At 34.0% G+C, this 21960-nt stretch overlaps 1 protein-coding gene across 2 annotated transcripts in view; it reads left to right on the top strand.

The window, feature by feature from the left end:
- The window catches only part of LOC121370577 (AT-rich interactive domain-containing protein 2-like), an 82753-nt gene that overhangs the window by 35100 nt on the left and 25693 nt on the right, over positions 1-21960 (top strand). For both annotated transcript variants that reach the window (XM_041495893.1, XM_041495892.1), the window contains exons 6-16: positions 1700-1767; positions 3426-3498; positions 6698-6777; positions 7446-7522; positions 7779-7860; positions 9582-9678; positions 13234-13443; positions 14755-14937; positions 15470-15557; positions 16357-16491; positions 17388-17506. In XM_041495893.1, the coding sequence (XP_041351827.1) occupies positions 1700-1767; positions 3426-3498; positions 6698-6777; positions 7446-7522; positions 7779-7860; positions 9582-9678; positions 13234-13443; positions 14755-14937; positions 15470-15557; positions 16357-16491; positions 17388-17506 (1212 nt within the window). The remainder of the gene's footprint in view (positions 1-1699; positions 1768-3425; positions 3499-6697; positions 6778-7445; positions 7523-7778; positions 7861-9581; positions 9679-13233; positions 13444-14754; positions 14938-15469; positions 15558-16356; positions 16492-17387; positions 17507-21960) is intronic.

Raw genomic sequence — 21960 nt, 5'->3', positions numbered from 1 at the left:
AAGCAGTCCTGAACAGGAATTGTGGCCCTTGGTCATCCTGATTGTGTGATATTACCTCTACGGGCCACAATTCACTGGGTGGTGCCAACTTGGTGCATGCCTACAGCCGTAAGATGTTCCCGACTTTGGAGCCGTCACATTGTTACACAATGTGTGGCAGTACAGGGGCACAATATTTCACGAGGACCGTTGTTTAAAATCATGAGAACCACCAATCGGTTACTTGGTGAACAATTACATTCTAAAATCAAAAGTCCCCATATATCAGTAACGGGTGTAGAAAGTATTCGACCGCTCTCCAAATGTGAGGTAAAATTCTGATGATGAGTTAAAAAATTAAACTACTTGGCTGGCTGGTGATCTGTCTTTTTCTGACCAACTGGGGTTTTTTGGGGGGTGGGAGAGGGGGGGGGTTTGCATCGAATCTGCGACTGCATCAACATTGAAATATTTTTACTGGTGTACTTTGAACAGATTCTGTTAAATACTTGTGGGATGTCACATTGATTTTGTAAATCTATATGAAAGTTATATGTGAAAAACGTTATCTTTACCTGAATATTTCAAAATTTGTTAATTTGTCAATCAAGGTTTGAGGCTTGATTTTGACATTGATAACTTACCAAGTGTCCGTAATAATGTTTTTGTCATCTTAAACAAAATGCTAACAATTAAGTACTAAAAGTTTTTTTATTGTCCCCAGAGCAATATGGCCATGCCGAGGTTGGGGTGCCTTGAGATCATGACCTTACAATGTCAAAATATCATCACACATATATTATATGGAAATAGTAATAATAATAATATCTTGATATATATTATTAACATAATACAATATTGTTGAATATCTATAATATGGGAAGTTAAATGCGCTGAGTTCAACATGAAAATGAGGAAAAGAAGAAGGAAAGAAAACAAAAGGAGTAAGGATTAAAAGGAAAGAGGAATGGAAGAATCTAACTAAAAGGAATATAATTTGTACTGTATGTGTATAAATTTCCAAGCAAGCTGTGTTTCACTCGTTGATATTTATTATAAATACTTTCTTTTTACTGTAATTGTTCCTCAAGTTTTGATGATAGAATTGATGTAAATACAGTGTTCGAGATTAACGGTATCCCGATATCCCAGGGATACCAGAATTTAATTTTGGATACCAGACTTCAAGAACCCAGTATCCCACCGGGATACCATATAATACTAAATTCTCAGGTGGGATACCAGATTTTGAAATGTTAGTATCCAACTGGGATACTGCCCAAAAATGTTAATCTCGAACACTGAAATATGCTTGGGTTTGGGTTAGTTTTCATGAGTACATAAAGAAAATAGGTACTAAATAGTTAATAAAAATAGAATTAGACATTTCCAGGGTGCATAGGACAATAGGTCCTTATAATTCAAAGCCTTCTTATGATCATGGAAAACTAACCGATTGTGCAGTCGAAAAAGTTGATCGGTTAGTGCCAACCGATTATAATAGATGAAGAAATCTCAACCGAATCCCATCAATAGTTGCATCTATAAATGTTCATCACTTTTAAGACTCAGCCTCTCATTTTATTTTGTTTCTTTAATAACTACATTAATCGTAATATTATTTTTTTTCAATTCATCATATAGGTATATGGTATGCTTGATGTTTAATTCCATGGAATTCTTTGTTCAAAGTTGAATGTAATTTCTTCTTTTCTTACAGATTTTACATGTTTTGAAGAATTGTACCTCAATGGATGGATACAGTATTCAAAAAGAGACTTCTTAAGGGTATAACATTTCAGCAATTATTCTAAAACTCTGACTCGTATGAGCTCTTTAAACGGAGTTAAAAGTACATGTAGTCGGGGGGGTGGGGGGTCATATTTATTTTCACATTTTTGGATTTTTTTTTACCAGACCTGTCACCTTTAGTTAAGAAAAAGCAGGTGTATGTTGAAAAAGCAGGAGATTTTGTCAACGTTACATCATCATTATTTGTGGTTTGTTTCTAAGACAAATTCATCTGCCGTATATTGCTGTGTATTAGCCGACTCCTTAGATAAGCCGATCTCTTAGTTTGACCCTAAATATCTAGTACAAAATGATCAGCCTTGTGTATAAGCCGAAGTCATCATTTGTCAAGCTGTATGTTGTATCGATTTCAATAATACTGTCATCAAATAGACTTGTGCTTTTCTTGTTCATTAAATTTGTTTTCCCTTTAATTATTACAAACGCAGTAATCGCGATCACAATCAATGCGGCAATGCTAACATCTACCATGCTGTGAAAAATAATTTAGAACTGATAAAGCATAACAGAAAAATAAATAATTCAAGCTGTAACAACATATCACTGCACACAAGTAACTAATTTATTCACTGAAACAGCAAAAAGTAAAATCATTGAGGCATGTTTAATCCCCCACCACACCCACAGAAACAAAAGATCATGCGGTCCGTGACTGCAGTTCACTGTATAATAGTATGGTCATGTGACAATAGTGGGAATAATTATCGTCCTGAAATTCATGTTATGTTTTTTCAGTCGGTAATGTTAATAATGAGCTTAATTTATTTATGGCATTACTTTACAGTTTAATGTACCCTCCCAACAAAACAATAATATTAGAAATAAAATACTTGTTTGAAGAAAAAACACTGTTTTGTATCTTAAATTTGCTATATGAAAGGCTGGTCCCAGCACAAGTCAAACAAAAATGGCGGAAAGAGTGAAAGAATACGTTTTTACAATAAAACAAGTAATTTTTTATTATTATTCATAAAACTTATAATGCAATCAAGAACAAAAAACTGCATAATATTGCATGATGAGGTGTTTTATTTATACTGTGTACAAATTATTGTTACATAATCTGTGAAAGTTAAGGGTCTGATCGAAATTTATAAGTCGCGGTTGGGACTATTGTCGAGCGGAATTTTATGCTCCAATTTGTTGCCTCCGTGTATAAGCCGACTCTCTTCTTTTGGAAAGTGTTTCTAGACTTCAAAAGTCGGCTAATACACGTCAATATACGGTAAATCTACTGTTTTTACTATAATGAGGAACTTTGGTGTGGTACTTATTTAAAATCATCGTAACGATGCAATAAACATTGTATTTCCACTAATCATAAGTAAAACCTCATTACTGACATTGTGTGAAATATACAGGAATTATACCCATTTCCGTGAATAACTTTGTCAAACACAACATTTATTAATTATACCAAAATAATCCTTTGAAGTGTACTCTGTTATCAACATTTTACTGCCTGGTAACCGGTAATAGGTATATCAAACACTGTGCTGTCCTATCTGGTAGGAGTAAATTTATCACATTGTATTAAACTTATCCACCTTAAGTTTTAATGATTTACATATATCCTGATACTTGTATAATTTTAATTTCTTAATTTTTTTAATTATTCTCATTTTGTTCTTCAGTTCTGGATTGAATGTGTTAAAAATCAATCTGCAAGAAATCTCATTACATTTGGTGGTATGCAGTATTCCAGAGGTAAGCCATTTTTCAGTTCTGTTAAATTATCAGACTGCTTGCTGCTAAAAATAAAAATAAATATCTACCCACCTATCCCTGCCACTGGCAAAATTATTTTAAGTGCTTTGGGTGGGTTTCAGTGATTTTAATTGTTAGTATGATAGTGGGGTGGCGCCATAAGCATATAAGCATATAAGACTGGGCAGGAGTAAAACTTCAAATTCGGGCAAAATGTGCTAACCTGAGACCATTTTACCATGTTTTTCCATCATTCTACTTTCAAAATTAGTTGTAATCCATGTAAAAATGCATAGTTGATTCATTTGCAACCCTTTATGGCTGTTTGGCAGTAATGCTAATATGAATAAATATTGTTATCTAGATTCGAGCATTTTTGTTTAACCTCTTTTATCGACTACTGGGTTAATTTTTGACAAAAACCACATTGAATGTGTACAAGTTTATAATTTTTACTCATATACATTCACTTAAATGTTTTATAAATATATAAAATAAAGTGGATTTTTAAAATTGTAATAATATTTTAGATTGTTGATAAAAATTAGGCAAAAAAAAAGGAGAAAAAATTGTGTTTACTTACAGGCATTTGTGGCCAGCCATCCAATATTTATGTCCATTATTCCCAATAACAGTGGTTTTCACACCAGAAATTGTTTTTAAAAATGAACTACGATTCATATCCCAATATTTGGTGATTTTCATTGTTGGTAAAAGAATCAAATTTATTATCAAATTAGTTATCACAATCGGCTATTGATCCCTGAAAATTACCACGACGTGCTGCCATTGTTGTCAAGCAAAAATACTTGTCGAAAACCACTTATTCAACTAAAAATTCTAAGGCATTTTACCGTGAAAAATCTAAATTTAAAGACACAGAAAGCTGAGTTGTCTTCCGTTTCCTGTTAATAAATTGATTCCGGTGAGTGTTATCTGCAAAACAGTGGGGAAATATGAATTGGGGAATGCACTGTATACACTGGCGTGACATCGGGCAAGATATCTTGCCTTCAGTAGTCAGAAGGTTAATTCGTGTGAAACCCAGTCTTGTCCCACCTACAAATATGAGCCCGTATACCTATAGGTGACACCGAGGTAGAAAGAAATAGCTGAGCACTACGTGTCAGACACGGGCTGTACTGCTTATCTGTTTCTGTGACTGGCCTGGTGGGCCATGAAACACACTACTCATTTCATTTGAACTTATTTTTGTGCTTGTATCCAATTAAGGTTCAAGCATGCTGTCCTGGGCACACACCTCAGCTATCTGGGTTGTCTATCCAGGCCAGTGAGTTAGTTGTTAATCAGAGAGGGAAGAAGGTGTAAGTAAAAACTCGCTCTAGGTGGGAGCCAGTACAGGGCTGCGAACCCTGTACCTACAAGCCTGATGTCTGATGGCTTAACCACGACACCACCAATGCCAGTAAACATAGTAAATTGTTAATGTTAAACAGTTGAATATTACACAAATTCCAGTCATGAATATACATATAGTATTAACCGGTCATTGTATGTACATTTCTTATTCTTTGACTTGTCAACATTTATGTAACGGTATTTAGTATTTATCATTTGTGACACACATTCAGTTTAGTAAATGAGGTATTTAATTACAGTCTATGGATAGTTAAATGCAGTTTATAGACATTTATTAAAACATCCCAAGGTTTGAAATTGGTGGGCAGCAGGTGGCATATTCTGCTCAAAACACCCAATATGCTTTTTGACAATCAGCTTTTTGCTTCCCATCTTTTTATCTCTTTATTTTTAATATTCTAACTCATCCACGTGCTTGATTTATCTTCCATCCATATTTGTCGCGAGTTTTACACATTCTTGTCGAAAAAATTACAATATAAAACATTATTTCATGAAGAGTTTGTGTATGTAGATTGCATGGATGCGGCCATTGTGCAGTGGTGTGCACACCAAGAATATAGAAGAATTCTCTTAGTAACAAACTTAGTCTAAAAAGCTTTGAATATAGGTCAAGTCTACACATGTATTTAGGAACGTCACTCAGATTGTACACAAATATGATCACATGCAAATAAATTGAAACAGTAATTAAATTTCTGTCTGTCTTGATTTCGAGCATGTGGTCAAGAGAATGCATGCCTAGCGATCACAGGAAATGACCTGTAGGCTTGTTGGCATACACTGAATAGAATTAGCTTACTATAATAAATGGCATTTGTTAGATAGAATTCCATATTGAGGTAACATCACAACACTGAAAGTTAGCTAGAATTTAAATACACTGTAACTTCAATTGGACCTACATTGTTGTTGATTCATATATACACCTGTGCAAAAGTGAAGCACCACCCAGATCAATAGTGAATAAAAAAAATTGATATGAGCAGGCTGCCATACTTTGTTATTTGGTGATGTTGCAAGTGTGAAAAACATGTGCATACCAGCATACATTTCAAGTGAAATCTGTGCCACAGATAGATGCAGGGGTGACATGTGCAAAATTTGCGGTTTATACCATTACATACCGATTTAGGGGATCTGAACTGTTCTTTCTGTGTGTGAACACTATGGCAAATCGAAGGTTGTCCGATACCATGAAATGGCAGATTATTGGCATGCATAACAGAGAACATTTTGTTAACAAAATCTTGATTAGCCATATTTCTAGTCAATTGAAAATTGATTAGCAACTACTGTTTACTGTTTTAAAATTGTGTAGCGATCTCTGAAACGTGCGTAGTGAATTGGGACGTGATACTGAACAAAATGTTTCCTGCATAACACTGGTATGTCACACACAGAGATTGGCAGACAATTGAACATTAACCATACTGTTGTCAGTTGTTTGATTAATTTTGACCAAAATTTTCATGGTCAAATAAGATCACCATTCGTGAATACTTTAATGCTGTATATCACATTAACAAAAATGGACCAATGGGTTGATGTTAAATTGTAATGAAGGTAACGGAAATAACTGGTTGTAGTGCACTGATCTTTTAGAAAAATACATGGTCCATAAAATTATAGTTTTCCGACGGATTACTTTTCTAAAATTCATAATATATATTAGCCAACTTTTCAAGTTTCTAAATACAATCCATGGATTGTATCACGAAACAGAACAAAAAATTGCATGTATAGCCAAATCAGTTGTTTCACTGAACATTACTTCCTCAAGTCTGACTATTTGTTGATTTTGATTTTTGTTTTGCAGCTTCTTTGTGTGGTGATGAAGTATTACATTTAGGTCGTGATGCTGGAATATATGATAAAGAAGGGCAGAGAGTCACCCAGGCAAGTCATGAACTCTGGATTGCTTTATTCACACACACACACACACATGTTTATTCATGCACGCATACATACTTATAGAAGTTCAATACTACACACTTCCCATACTTTTCAAGATGAACTTGATTGTTTCGGCTGTAATAAAGCATGTTCATTACCATATTTTCCATGTATTGTGCACTGGTGTATAACCTCCAACTTTGGATGTTTATAATATCATGCCAAAGAGAACGTTTGACACTGCTGTTGAAAAACCAATGAACTTTTATTTGCCTGAACATTAGTTGATACTGTGATAGATGAAATTAGGCAAATGTTTTGCTGTTCTGTTCATTCCGATGAAATCTGTTCAGGGCTAACAATTGCATGCACATTTTGTCAATTTCTATTTTTGTAGTAGTCTCATATTTCCAATTTACTGGGAATGGCTGATTCAGAGATCAAGGAAATTAGAAACATACATGGTCCATTTTTAGTGGGAGGTGTGGATGCTATAACATTTATTTTACGTTTATTATTTTCATAAGGGTTTTGATGGGGGAGAGACAAGAATGGAGTATTGCTTATTGAGTATCAGTGTATTTGGAATGATGTATGACTGCCATTGGTGTGATTGCCTTTGCTTTTTCTGTATGTCTTGAATAAAATCTAGTAAATTATTGTTTTTTCAGCTTGCAGTTCTTTTACGGAATCTATCGTTTGAAGAGGAAAACCAAAAAGTATTAGCAACAGATCCCTTAGTTTTCAAGTAAGTATATTTTAGCATGAAGAATGCATGAACATAATAATTGCAATTCATTGTTCTAAAGCTATTTCCTTTGTTTAAGGCTTCTTAGATTTATTTTTATTCTTAATATTATTCCATATTTCACAACATGATTAAAATAAAATTTCATAACTGATGCACAAATAAACGAATGATTAGCAGGGAATAAAATAATTCCCAAACTTGTTCTATAAATTTTTCAAAGACCTTTGACAATATAATTTACATTATTTTTCAGATTTCTTCTTTTATGTGTCCATAGTTCATATGGATCATTAAAACAGTTGGCTCTTGACACATTAGGCAATTTGGCCACTCAGGTGAGTTTGTTAAATCCAGTTTTTAATTTTTGTAGATTACAATTGATGAATTTGTCACATTTATTGTGGTCAGTTTTTAGGTACACTATGATGATTGACAGCGTACCTTTTCACGCCTATAGTGTTTACATGCCCGTCTATGATGGGTCATATTATGGTATGGCGTTATTCGTCTGTCTATACATCCGTATGTCTGTCTGTTAACTTTTTCTTGTCCGGAAAATATATTACATATAGATACATACAGGATCATCAAACCTCGCATGTAGGAACAACATGGGATGGCAGTGTGTCCCGTACTTTGACTAGGTCACTGTGACCTACTTTTGACAGTCTATTGCACATAACAGGAAATCCTTGTCCGGACCATATCTTGCATACAGGACCATCAAACCTCACATGTAGGAACAACCTGGGATGGCGGTGTGTCGCGTACTATTACTAGGTCACTGTGACCTACTTTTCACAATCTGCACATAACAGTAAATCCTTGTCCGGACCATATCTTGCATACAGATGCATACAGGACCATCAAACCTCACATGGAGGAACAACTTGGGATGGTGGTGTGTCACATACAATTACTAGGTATCTGTGATACATATAAATCAAATAATTGGTCTATATTCTGAATATCACACGGTTTTCCATCAAACTCCTGATGGGTGTATCATGTACCTCACCGGTACTCTTGTTTAAATGTGTTATCTCCATCAATGGTTATCATCAGCTGCCTTTATACAATATACATATTAAAAAAAATTAATATGTAACTCAGAAGATAAGTTTTTGATGACTGTTGTAGAGATGTAACGAAATGAGTATGTCGTGATACAGTACATATCCTTATATGTTGATCATGATACGATACATATGGCACTGACTAGTCATGAGGCAGTGTAAAATATTTTTTGCAATTTCAGTTTTTTTTTACTATTAAATTATATATTACTTACAACGTTTGTTTCTGGTCATCCTGATATTTGTAATAGCTAAATATATTTTATGCAGAACACAAAAGGGATGTTACATTGTATCTCAGAAACTTATGTCAGTTGGGGAAAAAAACCTTCTTTATTTCCACTACATCGCCACTACTAATATATGACAGATTATTTCTTGGGAAACGATCCAGGAATAATATAGTGGCGAATGAAGAGTAGTTTAAGTGCAGACCAAGTTGAAACAACCATCTTTTTAAACAAGTTTCGATGTAAACAGTTTACAGGCTGATCATCGCTGAAACTCATATCTGCATTGTCCATTTTCAGGTTTTTATTCCAGCAATCTATTATCTTTGTGCTGTTAAAATTAACCTGTTATAAGCCCAGGCACTGGAAAGCAAGAAAAGGGGAACACCCTGTTTTTCATACAATGGAATTTACTACAAGTTATTTATTTCTCAGCCGATTGTTTTGTAAATTGCACACAAAAATTGTAAAAAAAAATTGGTTATTTCCAAAACACTTTCACTTTTCTTCTTATGTCAACCCAAACTGAAGTTATTTACAAAAAAACTTTTTTTTATAGAATGATGGGACAGACTATACATACATATGTGTTTAAAAAAAGTGTCTGCTATAAAAACCACATATCTACCAAATGATTTTTTATTTTTTTATCCCTGTCATATGTTCAACCTTTTCTAACAGGTAAAGGTAAATTGTCAGTGATCAAAGATGTTAATCCATATTTATATGATATTTGGGTTTTTTATGCAGATGGTGCTGGCACCAGCTGAAGATAGCAGTACAAAGTTGCTGCTAGGTCTGGTCACTGATGGTCTTCATTCAAATGACAAGTTTATTATTGTTAGGGGTAAGTATGTGTGTCTGAGACAAACCGTGTGTATGTTCTAGTGTATGTATGTTTGTAAGCTTTGATGTAGCTCAGAGGTAGAGTACTCACCTGAGCTGAGGCCTACTTCACTAAACTCACAAAACTTTGCGATCTCACAGTGCAGTGCAAAAAGACATGCAAAGACGTGTACCGTTTCCTAACCAACACGTGCACTAACTGATGAAACTATTTTTCTAATAGCTTTAGACATGTATATTAGGATTATGTATGTGAACATGTGATAAATTTGGAAACACTTTGGTTTTGGAGGGGTTAAAGTTACCCATGAGAGCACATCTTTGGAAGCAACTATAAGGGGGTAGGGTAATAAAAAATGTACATAACTTTGGTTCATATTAATATGGATTGCCTTATGTGATCTGCGACAGCAAACTGGATGTTAAGTAGAAAAATACAAATATTTGGCAGTTTCCGTTTCCTGTGATAAGCTTTAATATGACACTTCACATGTTGCAATAGTTTGAATTCTTTTTAAGTTCTCAATATTTATGTGTCAAGAATATGTAACTTAACATTAATGTACTTTGAAGAAAAACATGTTTGTGATACTAGTAAATAACCCAAAGTCCATAGCAACCATGATCATCTATCATGACCAAACTTAGCAGGAATGTTTTCTAGGTATGTCCCAATGTTTTCACATAGTTTTAAGTGATCCCAGCAGAAAGAAAACAAAATCAAGTACCAAGTAAACCACAGTTAATGAAAAGCACTTTCTCTTTGGGGGTTTGAACAATTGCTATATATATTAATAGTACAAGTATGATGGCTTGAAAGTGTTTTTTAAAAATAGTATACCCAGAGTGTGGCGCAGTACGGCATCGTTTTAAAAAGTCCAACATTCTTCCTTCTCGATATAGCCTAAACAATGAAAGATTAGGGTGGGTATGATGTCTCTTCCTTTATTTTCTGATAGCTAACAAAGAAATATGCATAAATCCCATTCAGATACTGACTTGTAAAATTAGTACTTTTATAAAGAAATACACTTATTTTAGTGCTACTAACGGTAACCTATTGTCATATTAGTTTTATATCATTTTGCTTCTAAAAGGAACTACAATAGTGGCATGTGATGTATTTCCTTTAATTTTATAAATTACAAAACTCGTTCAAATACACAATTATTTGTTATTGTATACCAACAATTTTGCACCCATGTGGTTAATTTAAGTAAATGTCAGACATTAGTTAAAAATGTTTTTAGTTGTCTTGAATTTGTGTGGCAGCCAGACATTCTTGTCTGAAACCTGAGATATGATCTTCATACCCCCACTGAATACAGGGTATAAGCTGTCGTTTGCAAAATAGCCAAATGCGATTTAAAGTTGAATTTGGTGAAAATGTTTCATTACCAATTCACCAAAAAGCTAACTCGAAAACTGTGTGTTGTTCGTATATGTATACCTATTTTAAAAAATAATTCATATTTAGCATGCACCTTAAACTGTAGAATATTACTTATGCCCATTGTCCCTTCAGGGACATTGGCTGTTGACAACAGCTCTCCAGTCTTCTGTCCTGGGCTCTTGTTTCCAGCTGTCTCCAGGTATAGCCTGTCTTTTTGGTGGCCGCCTGGAAGTCTCTGCCATATGTTCTTTGGGCAGTCTCTTTTTCTCTTGTCGTGTGGGTTCCATGTCAGAGCATGCCTGCTGATAGTTGATAGTGGTTTTTGGAGCATGTGACCAATCTATCTCATCATCTTAGTTCATCTTCGGCAGTCAGTTGGTGTGTTCTCTGCCACAAATCAATGTTGTTGATGGTGTCTGGCCAGCAGATCTGCAGGATTCTTCTTAGACAGTTGTTGATAAATGTCTGTACTTTCTTGACGGTTGTGTTAGTTGTCCTCCCTGTCTCTGCTCCATACAGTAGTACGGACTTCACATTCGAGTTAAACAGGCGTATCTTTGTGTGTAATGACAATCGCCTTTGAGCTCCAGATGTTCTTGATCTGTATTAATACTCCTCTCTCCTTGCCAATCCTTGCTCCAACATCCTCATCTGTGTCACTGTGCTTGTTGATGATGCTACCCAAGTATCTTCAAGTGCATTCCCTTGCAGTGCGGCTTGCTCAGTGCTGACTGTATTAACCTTGAGGACCTTAGTCATTCCTTTATGTATATTGAGGCCCACTTGTGAAGAGATGACTGGCTGCCAGTTAAGTGGTTTTCTTGTGCATCTGCTGATGGCTGTAGGACAACAGTGCTAGATCGTTGGCAAAGTCCAAGTTCTCTAGTTACGTCCACAATGTCCACTGGATTCCATGTCATCTCAGTGTTGTACATGTTTTTATTATCCAGTCGATGGCCAGGATAAAGAGGAACGGGTATAGTAAGCAGCCTTGTCTTACGCCAGTCTTCACTTTGAAACTGTTAGTTAGCTGTCCTCCATGGATTACTCTGCAGCCTGTTTCTTCATAACTGTTCTTAATCAAGTTGACTCTAGATATCATAGGCAAATAAGATCCAGCCAAAAACAAAATCCAAAAATACAGCAGAGAAAATAAAACTGAATGCAGAAGTCGCATTTCATGTAACATCAAGTACTTACATAGTTTACATGCCTGAGGTTCCTAAAATAACTATACATTTTAAATGTACATCTTTAATGAGTGAATTTTTTTTTTAAACTCCCTTCTGTGATGGCGCATTAAGCCATGTTTACATATGTACATTTTTTCTTTTTGTTTTTCCATGAATTGTCACAATAATATGTCTGCCATATCTGTTTTCATGCTGACCGAGAACTGTACGTGATTTGTGTACATTAATTTGTAATTGCTTTTCAAGTGATTTTTTAAAGATACATCAGGGCTTCTAGAATGTTTATAATCCACTAGCTATGGGATCAGTAATTAAAACAAATGTACTAGCCACTATTAAAAATCCACTAACACGACTTTACTTAAAGTAAATACAATTTTACTAATAGTAATAATCTAATGTCACCAAGATTGGGAGGTGGGAATGGGGTCAAAGTATTTAATTTACAAAATAGACTTAAATGAAGTGTATAACAACTTTTTTTCACTAGCCATTGGGCATGGTAATAGTAGTTATTTACCAGCCCAACATTGAATATCTCTAGCCACGGGAGTGGGGCTACCATAATCTAGAAGCCCAGGATACATGGATCACAGAATCCCACAAGGATTGATGTTATATTGAAAAAACATTGATCATCTATATGGAAAAGATGTCTAAACTGACTGATTTCTTACAGTATCCTTGTATATTAATTTTGTCTCTTCATGGATGGTTATACATGTATAGTGGGTATATGGAAATGATCAACATGGACACAGATTCACTGATTCACACAATACCTACACGGAAAATGTACATATACCAAATGTAGCTTTAGCTCTAAAATCATATTCAAATTTTATTATACTGTTAACTATACTGTGGAATTGCCAAAGTGGTTCTTGGTTAAATTTCAATGCAACATATTCCGAATTTACCATTAAACATGTATGCATTATGTTTATTCTAATGTTGTTTGAATTCACAGCCTTAGAAATCCTTGGCAAGTTGTGCCTCATTGAACAGAATGAGCTCATTCTATCAGAAAATCTAGATGACAAGACTTACAATCGCTTGTGTCAGTTGCTGACAGTGTATGACATTCAGATGATTGTTCACACACTGGAAACAATGTATCAGCTGTCGGAATTGGGAGATGAAACCACGACCAGGATTGCTGCTGTCAGAAGTGCTGTTGGTGAGTTCTTTCAGTTTGAGTCTTCATTGATTGATTAATAAACATTTCATTTGTTGGTCATCAGCCAGTGTTTAAACCCATTCTACAATCCATCTATCCATCCATCTATCCATCCATCCACCCATCAATTCATCCATGACTTGAACCTTCAGAATACAGATTAAAAAAAAATCCTCATATAATGGATTATAGTGCTGCTTATCACTACTGATTTGCATATTGATAATCAGAGCTCACAGATCGATTATTAGTAATCAGATTATCAAACAGTTGAACAATATCAGTGTTTACATCTGAAAATTATGGAAACAGAACACAAAAGGTTGTTAGTCATTTAGTATGGTGTTCTCACTGCTCCATTTAAGCTAGATGGGTCTGCCCCACTTTCGTCTTTTGCCGCCGCCGCCCCCCCCCCCCCCCCCCACCTTTATTATTCTACACCCATCTTTTATTTCCGCACATCCTACAACACCCAGCTCCACTATTTCAAAATGCACACTTTTTCACACACTGAAAAGGAAACAAGCCGCAGTGGTTATGGTAACTTAGTAGCTTATGACAGTTACCATCTAGATAAATATAACAACATCTCATAGATCTCTCTCTCTCTCTCCCCCCCCCCCCCCCCCCTTTAGAAATTGGGAGCAGTTGCACTCCTCTATAATTTCAGGAGAGCAGTTTATTGCTCACCATCGATTTTCAAATGGCAAGCACTGAAATACTTATGTACATTGTACTTTAACCTATTTTAGGAAATTTGTTATGGTTCGACTTATAAATAGGTCAATAATTTTTTTTATTCAGGACTTATAATTTGGGACTTTACTTATAATTGAAGTCGACTAAGAGGCAACAGCATATTATTGTCATTTGGAACATCTTGTTATTTTGTAAAACTGATGATATAACTAATGGCAAGTTTGTTGGTTTAGTTATAATTTAATCTCCGAGCAATAGAATTATGGTGGAAATATCAGTGATGAAATGACAGCATATAACTAATACTGATGTGTGTAAATAAGGGATAAGTATTAAAAACCCTTATTACTTTATTCAACATAAAAATTCAGAAATTAACTAAGCTGTTTTGATTGGCTGCATTTGGGGTGGGGGATTTCAAAGGGTTGGTAAACATTATATAATTTTATTTCAGTAGGTTATAGATTGCTCTACAATTAATACTAAGAAGCTGTTTGGTTTAAACAATATTTATTAGCATCATACAATTTGATAAAAAAAATATTATTTGAATATTTCCAAATAGATTTAAGATAATTAGACATCTATACTACTTTTCTTCCTTTTTAAAAGATTTGTTAATAAGCTTGTTGACTGTGGAGGCCCAGTCATATGGTCCAAACTCACTGATTGGAATCAAGGTCGTGGAGTGTGTACAGGCACAACCAGCTGTTCCATCAACAGAGTGTGTGTCAGAGAATGATAACCGACCACCAGCAACCATGGTCATGCAGCCACCCGGATCATCAGTTTCTGGTAAATGTTTATTTTGTAACTTAAAAATTTATGTTTAGTCAATTTCTGTTCTGAATTCTACTCTCCAGTTTGATTCATATACAACATATAATATGAGTCAATAGTGTTACTGATTCCGTCAGAATATCCAGCCTTCTCACCACTGTCAACATTTGCTTTGTATTAACAGATTCCAGAATCTTTATAAAATTCACTTGCCATGGGGATTTCTGATTAAAAAAATTAAAATGTTGACTATGATGTTCGTCAGCAGAGCTTTTCTAATATCGATTTGTCTGTCAGTCCATCAACCTTTCCTTTGTATTAAATTTATTCAAAATTTAAAGTTCATCTTCTGGAGTTTTGTTTGGATAGTTCTGTAACTTATTATATGTATTCTCAGGGGCAGTCTTGACAAACTAATAGAGAGATATTTTGGAGATTGTCCTTTTGTAGCCTTAACTTATCTTAATAATCTATAAACTGCCAATAAACTCATTTACAAGTATCATGTTTTAATATTTATTATTTAAATTTTTTTTATTATTCGCAGCGAAACATTTGTCAGTGCGATCTCCATCAGTCAGCTGTACAGTAAATTCAGATTCGCCATCTGACATTGAGTCCACAACACTTAACTGGTAAGAACAGCAACCATCTCATGGTAACAACAAAATAATAAGGAAAATATTTGTTTTGTTTTGTTTTGATTGTTTTTTATACTGTAACTACAGTCCTTACAATTTGCTTCGACATTCAGCAATGCCAACATAAAAGCTGGAGTAAAATTGCTTAACGTCGGCATTTTTTTCTGTTGATGCAACTGCAGTGAAAATATCAACTGAAACCTCTGATATGATCTACAGTAAAACTTGTGGTATATTTTAATAGTAGATTTCATAGCACAGTGACATAAAAGTAGTGTTATATTATTGTATAGAGATATAGAAATTGCCAATGTAAAATGTATTTTAGTTGAAGTAAACTACTGCAAATTAGTATTACTTTCATTTTGAGTGACACATTAATTATTAGCTGTTTAATACTATCGTTTATTTTGTGCAAGAAAATACCACTCACCACTGCACGGTCTCATGATATATATTCTTGCACAAAATAAACTTGTGCAATAAATAGGAAGCGAAAACAACATATGTGAAGTACTGTATATTTATTACATACCTTTTATTTTTGAAAAAAACCTACACTTTCTTAAATCTATGATCAATCCTTCTTTCATGGATTTACTTAATGTTAAGAATCATACTTTGCAGGAATCTTGTGTAATGTTTCAAATATAATGTGACATAATTTGAAAATCATACATGACGTCAGTAACAAAAAGGCGCCAACTCCAGTCAGAATAAAAATGAAACTGGGGGGATTTGCAGTGTTTCTGATGTCTTGTTCTCTGCTTTATATCCTATGTATTTGTTTTAGGTTGCGAGCTACTTATGAATATAAAAAGGGTGTCAAAGTTACACAAGTGGACTTGTTCTCAGACTACCTCCAGTTTTGTCGGAAGTTTGGCATTGCAGATGTATTGCCATCAGCTGATTTTATTCAGCTTGTTAAGTACGTAGATGTTTTGCATTTGTGATAGATCGTTAGCATTGTAAAGGTGGTCTGAAGTTGTGGTGAAGAACATAATATATGAGTATAATGAACTAGGAACTAAAGAAGTGGACAAGTAATTATTTGTCCACTAATTAAATGCTGAAAAGCTTGAGAAAAAACCGGGGAGGGGGATCAAATAATTTTTTTTGTTCGAATTATTCCAAATTTTTTATTGTTGTTTTTAGATAATCTTTCATAAATTTAAAATCTTGGAAAAATAAATGTGTAAATTTGGTCATTCTGGTCCCCACCCCCACCTCAGGGGGCACAGCCCAAAAGGGAAAAATTAAGCCAGTTTAAAAAAAAATCTACTTCTAGAACTGTAATAACCGAATAGTCTTTACAGGTGTAATGGTTTTTTAAGGTTGATCAAAGTTGTGAATTTGATTAATGTTGGCTCTTGGGTTTGTGCATAGGGAGGGATGAAGTTTACTGGAGTTTACAATTCCTTCACAACCACTAGTCTTAAAAACATTCCCAACTAAATCTGGTGAAAAGTTTCCTTGATCCATTCAGAAACAAAAACATGAATTTGGTCATTCTGAGCCCCCAGGAAAATATGTGTTGGTCACTACATGAGTAATAGGTGGGGTCAGCAGTTTACTCAGGTGACTGTTTAGACCCATGAGCCTTTTATATGCTTTAAAAATGCATGAATATTGTGTTAAGTGCTTGAATTATATAAAAAAACCCTTAAATTTAGAAACGATGATACATGTACATGAGCCATAAATATAGCATATTTCTGTTAAAAAAAATTAAACAGGAAACGCATTTTGCTGATTTTTCGCTAAAATTTCTAAACTATTTGTTTTTTATCAATATAAAATTATTTTGCTTTGGCTTTTTAACAGAGTTGTCTTCTCCCAGTCAGAAATGGCAGATGTCAAGAAAGCAAATGGTGACAAAGAAGCTTGCTTTGCTAATATTAGCAAGCGATCAGTTCCAAAACAGTTTTCTATATCACACTCGGGTAAGTCATGTTCTTGTGCAGTGCAGGCTTCAAAATTATTGCATACTTTGAGACTATTAACACCAATAATGATATTGATTATTTATCAGACATGAAAATAATCCATTAACTAGAAGTTGAAATTTCCAGTTAGAGGAATAAAGAGGGGTGGGACTAGGGAGGGAGAGGGTCTTTAATGAGAAGACAGGTAAGATGTAGAGAGTGTTTTTAACAACAAGTAATCTATCTACATGTATTGCTGACTTTAGTTTGTCTATTCTTTGTATTTTATAAGTAAAATGGGAAATTCTAATTTCTATTTATCTGCAGTTTATGAACACATAGATGTTTGTTGTAAAAAAAATATGGTACAGATAAGAAGTTATGTTGTTTGTCTTCAGAACAATTACATGTATGAGTAGTATTCAGCTACAGGGTATTTTTTTTGTTTTTTTTAAATTATTTTATTAGTCCCCTACCGGTCCCAACTCATAACTGTTGCAAAATGTAAAACTTTGTTTATCATATTTTTTATTTAAATTGACAAAAAATATATGTAGTAATTTCATTACATATCTTGTAAATTGCTTAGAGTTGATAAAAAATATATGATTCAGTTTTTGTCTCTTCCTATTTAAATTTCTTTGAGCCAATCATATTATCTGATTTAGTTTTCTTTCTTTGTTTCTTTGGTTTTTCGTGGCTTATGAGAAATATAAACAAATGAGAATAAAATCACTTAATATATCAAAGTGCATGAGTGTTCAATGTGGGTTTTTAGTATTCAATATAAGTTTGTAGCATCCAATGTGACTTGTTAGCATCCAATATGATTTTTTCTGTCCGAGACCATTTCCAACGAAATTTGGTGGGAAGCTTCCTTGACCCATGGAGAAAGAAACTTGTAAGTTTTGTCATTCTGACCCCCAAAGTTATTAAGGACGGGTCCCAAAAGAGGAAAAAACTGAGCCAATTTTTTTTTAATAATAATAAAAATTGTCTATTTCCAGAAATTAATTTGATTAATATTGGTTCCTGGGTTTGTGCCTAAGGAGAGGTGAAGTTTATTAGAGTTGTGTAGAGAAATTGCATTTAAACTGTAATTCCTTCACAATGATTCGTCTAAGACCATTTCCAACTAAATTTGGTGGGAAGCTTTCTTGAATTTGATCATTCTGACCCCTCAGGAATATTAGGTATTGTGCATCCCATGAGTTTAGTACACGTAGGTGGGGGTCAACAATTTATTGATCACATTACATGGGACCGATTGACAATGTTTTTGCTGCTCACCCTTGATGTATAATACATAATATATTGCTGTAAGATAGTATTGTTTAACATATATATATATATATGTAGCATTTTGCTAAAGATTATCTCACATTCATTGTTTATGCATGCACTACTGTGTATTTCATATTCTTTGCAATTTTGTCTAAAGCGAGTACCACTTTTGTTAATTTTTAGACGTTGCTATTGCATGGATTTTTTTTTAAAGTTAAAGTTTGTAGAGCACATTGATTTATTAATCATCGGCTATTGGATATCAAACATTTGGTAATTCTGACATAGTCTTAGAGAGGAAACCCACTACATTTTTCTCTTATATGCACAATACCACAGACAGGATAGCACATACCGTGGCCTTTGATATACCAGTTGTGGTGCACTGATTGGAATGAAAAATAGCCCAATGGGACCAACTGCATCAGGCGAGCATTTTACCACTGGGCTACATCCTGCCCCTTCAATTTTATTCAAGTCCAAGCTAAATTGTAAACACAAAACATAGCCAGTCATTTTGCTCTGATGTATAATAAATAATATATTAGTATAAGCAGGGGTGCATAAAGTACTCGCCAATTTGCCAAATTAGAGTTAAAAATGCAACTACCAGTCTGAAGGGCGATCTTTTTAAAACTAACATTGTGTTTTTTTGTTTTTTAATTTTGTAAATCTATGTGAAACGATTGTGAAAAACCTTTGTCTTTATTTAAATAAAAAAAAATATAATTACTTGTAAATCAAGATTTGGGTCTTGATTTTATTTGCCACCCCTTAGGTTATTATTTGTTCTAGCCAGGTTGTTATTTGTTCTAGCCAGTGTACCATGACTGGTATGTCAAAGGCCGTGGTATGTGCTATCCTGTCTGGGGGATATAAAAGATCCTTGCTACTAATGGAAAAATGTAGCGGGTTTCCTCTGTAAGACTATATGTCAAAACTACCAAATGTTTGACATCCAATAGCCGATGATTAATAAATCACTGCTCTAGTGGTGTTGTTAAACAAAACAAAACAAAAATTTGCTGATCACTTACCAAGTGTCCTTAATAATGCATGCAAGTGTGTGTGTTTTTGTATTAAACATTGATGCAAATATTAAAGTAACTTGAATAGCAAAACATATATCAGAGATGCAATTTATATACATGTATGTACTCTGTGACTATCTCACAATTTATATATGTACTCCGTGACTAGCCTGTGAAAATATCTATAATTGTCTGTTGTGTATTGTATCAGAAAATAGATTCTCCACCATAACACTTTATGACGGTCATCATGAGGCATTGATTGTAATAAACCTGATGTCATGCTGTAGAGTGGCAGTCCTCCTGTATAAGAAACCCATATAGAAGTATTTCATTGATGTATTGCTGTTAAACATAAAAAAAACATCAAATGGGTATAAGGCAGAAATACAAATTTAACACTGATTTTTTTTTTCCTTTTTCAGTTGCACATAAAAAGCTACAAGGTTTAGTTTACTTAATTGTAATGCATATACAAATTATTAATATTTCATATATTTTCCTCTCTGTTTTTTTTTTATTAATATGCATTAATGATAAATTTTATTTATTACAAATCCGGTTTAATAATAGTACTGAGTACTTTCCATGGAAAAAAAGGGTATATTTGGGATTTGCCGATAATTAACTGACTTTCTACTTTAGGGTGACAGAGTATTTGCATCTTGCTTTAAAAAGGTTAACCAAAATCTCGGTCTATGTTAATGAGTCTGACACTATATCTTTTTATTCTTGTTCAAGTTGTTGATATGATCCTAATGTTTTGTTAAAAAAAACATTACTGTTTTTTAATAAAGTGTTTCATAAGGTGAATAACGAAAACATTTATAACTTCAGTCAAATCCGCTTAATTACATAGCTCTGGTGCACGTCAAATTTATGCTAATAACTGGTATGACTGATTATCCGTTAGAGCCCTATTTCCAGATTTTAACCAACAGTAAACTTTACAAATAGACAGTCAATTTTAATCTTAACTGGGGTGGGACGTAGCTCAGTGGTAAAGCATTCGCTTGATGCGCGGTCGGTCTGGGATCGATCCCTGTTGGCTATTTCTCGCTCCAGCCAGTGCACCACGACTGGTATATCAAAGGCTGTTGTATGTTCTATCCTGTCTGTGGGATGGTGCATATAAAAGATCCCTTGCTGCTAATCGGAAAGAGTAGCCCATGAAGTGGTGACAGCGGGTTTCCTCTCATCTGTGTGGTCTATAACCATATGTTTGACGCCATATAACCGTAAATAAAATGTGTTGAGTGTGTCGTTAAATAAAACATTTCTTTCTTTCTTTAATCTTAACTGTTCTGAACAAACACTACATCAGTCAATACAATGAATACTAATATCTGTTTCATTTTATAATAGTAATCATAAATAAAACAGATTAAATATATAAATTTGTAATTGTTACAAATCTGCGGTTGTGTTTATCAATGCTATTTTTATCTACTGATATTCGCATTGCAATTTTTTGCACACAGCTTTTCCTCAAAGAGAAAACAAATCGTATTGTATTCATTGCTTTGAAACAATGTTATTAATGTGAACTGTTGCTAGAGATAGCATGGTCTGCAATTAAACTCAACGCCTTTTATCAGTTCATAGCTATTGTTGGCCTGGCAGGTGTGTTGTGTGAAGTGGAACAGTTTTACTTGACAGTGCAATTTCCATGTGCAGACAAAATAGACATTGCTTAAACTAGCAGCTGTTAATTATCAACTGATTTTAGCTATGGCATATTTTGTTTCAGATGCTATTGTGCAATTAACAAAATATAATTTCCTAACTTATGTTCATAGTATTTATTTTGCTTACTGCATTCAATGAATTAAAAAATAAAAATTATAATAAATAAAATTGTTGACATGATGTAGGCTTGTGTGGCCGCCCCCCCCCCCCCCACTTGACTGAAAATAAATGTAAAAAAATAAATTTGTCCTACTCTAAATAAATATAAATAAAAATCTGGCTTGTTCTCCCACACCCAATAGACTGCTTCCCTCCCCAAACTTCAGATAGCATTCCTTACATGTTATTTTACAAACTAAAGCCCAATATGAATGTTGTAAAAATAATTTTATTTATTTTGCTTTGATTTTAAAATCTGCAAGTCTGCTATAAGTTCACCAGTGGTCATGGAAAATCAGCTTGTAAAAG

Source organism: Gigantopelta aegis, chromosome 4, assembly GCF_016097555.1.
Source record: "Gigantopelta aegis isolate Gae_Host chromosome 4, Gae_host_genome, whole genome shotgun sequence".
NCBI classification, from domain to species: Eukaryota; Metazoa; Mollusca; class Gastropoda; order Neomphalida; family Peltospiridae; genus Gigantopelta; species Gigantopelta aegis.
The sequence above is the reverse complement of the archived record's forward strand: the minus strand, read 5'-3'. Positions and strand labels throughout refer to the sequence as shown.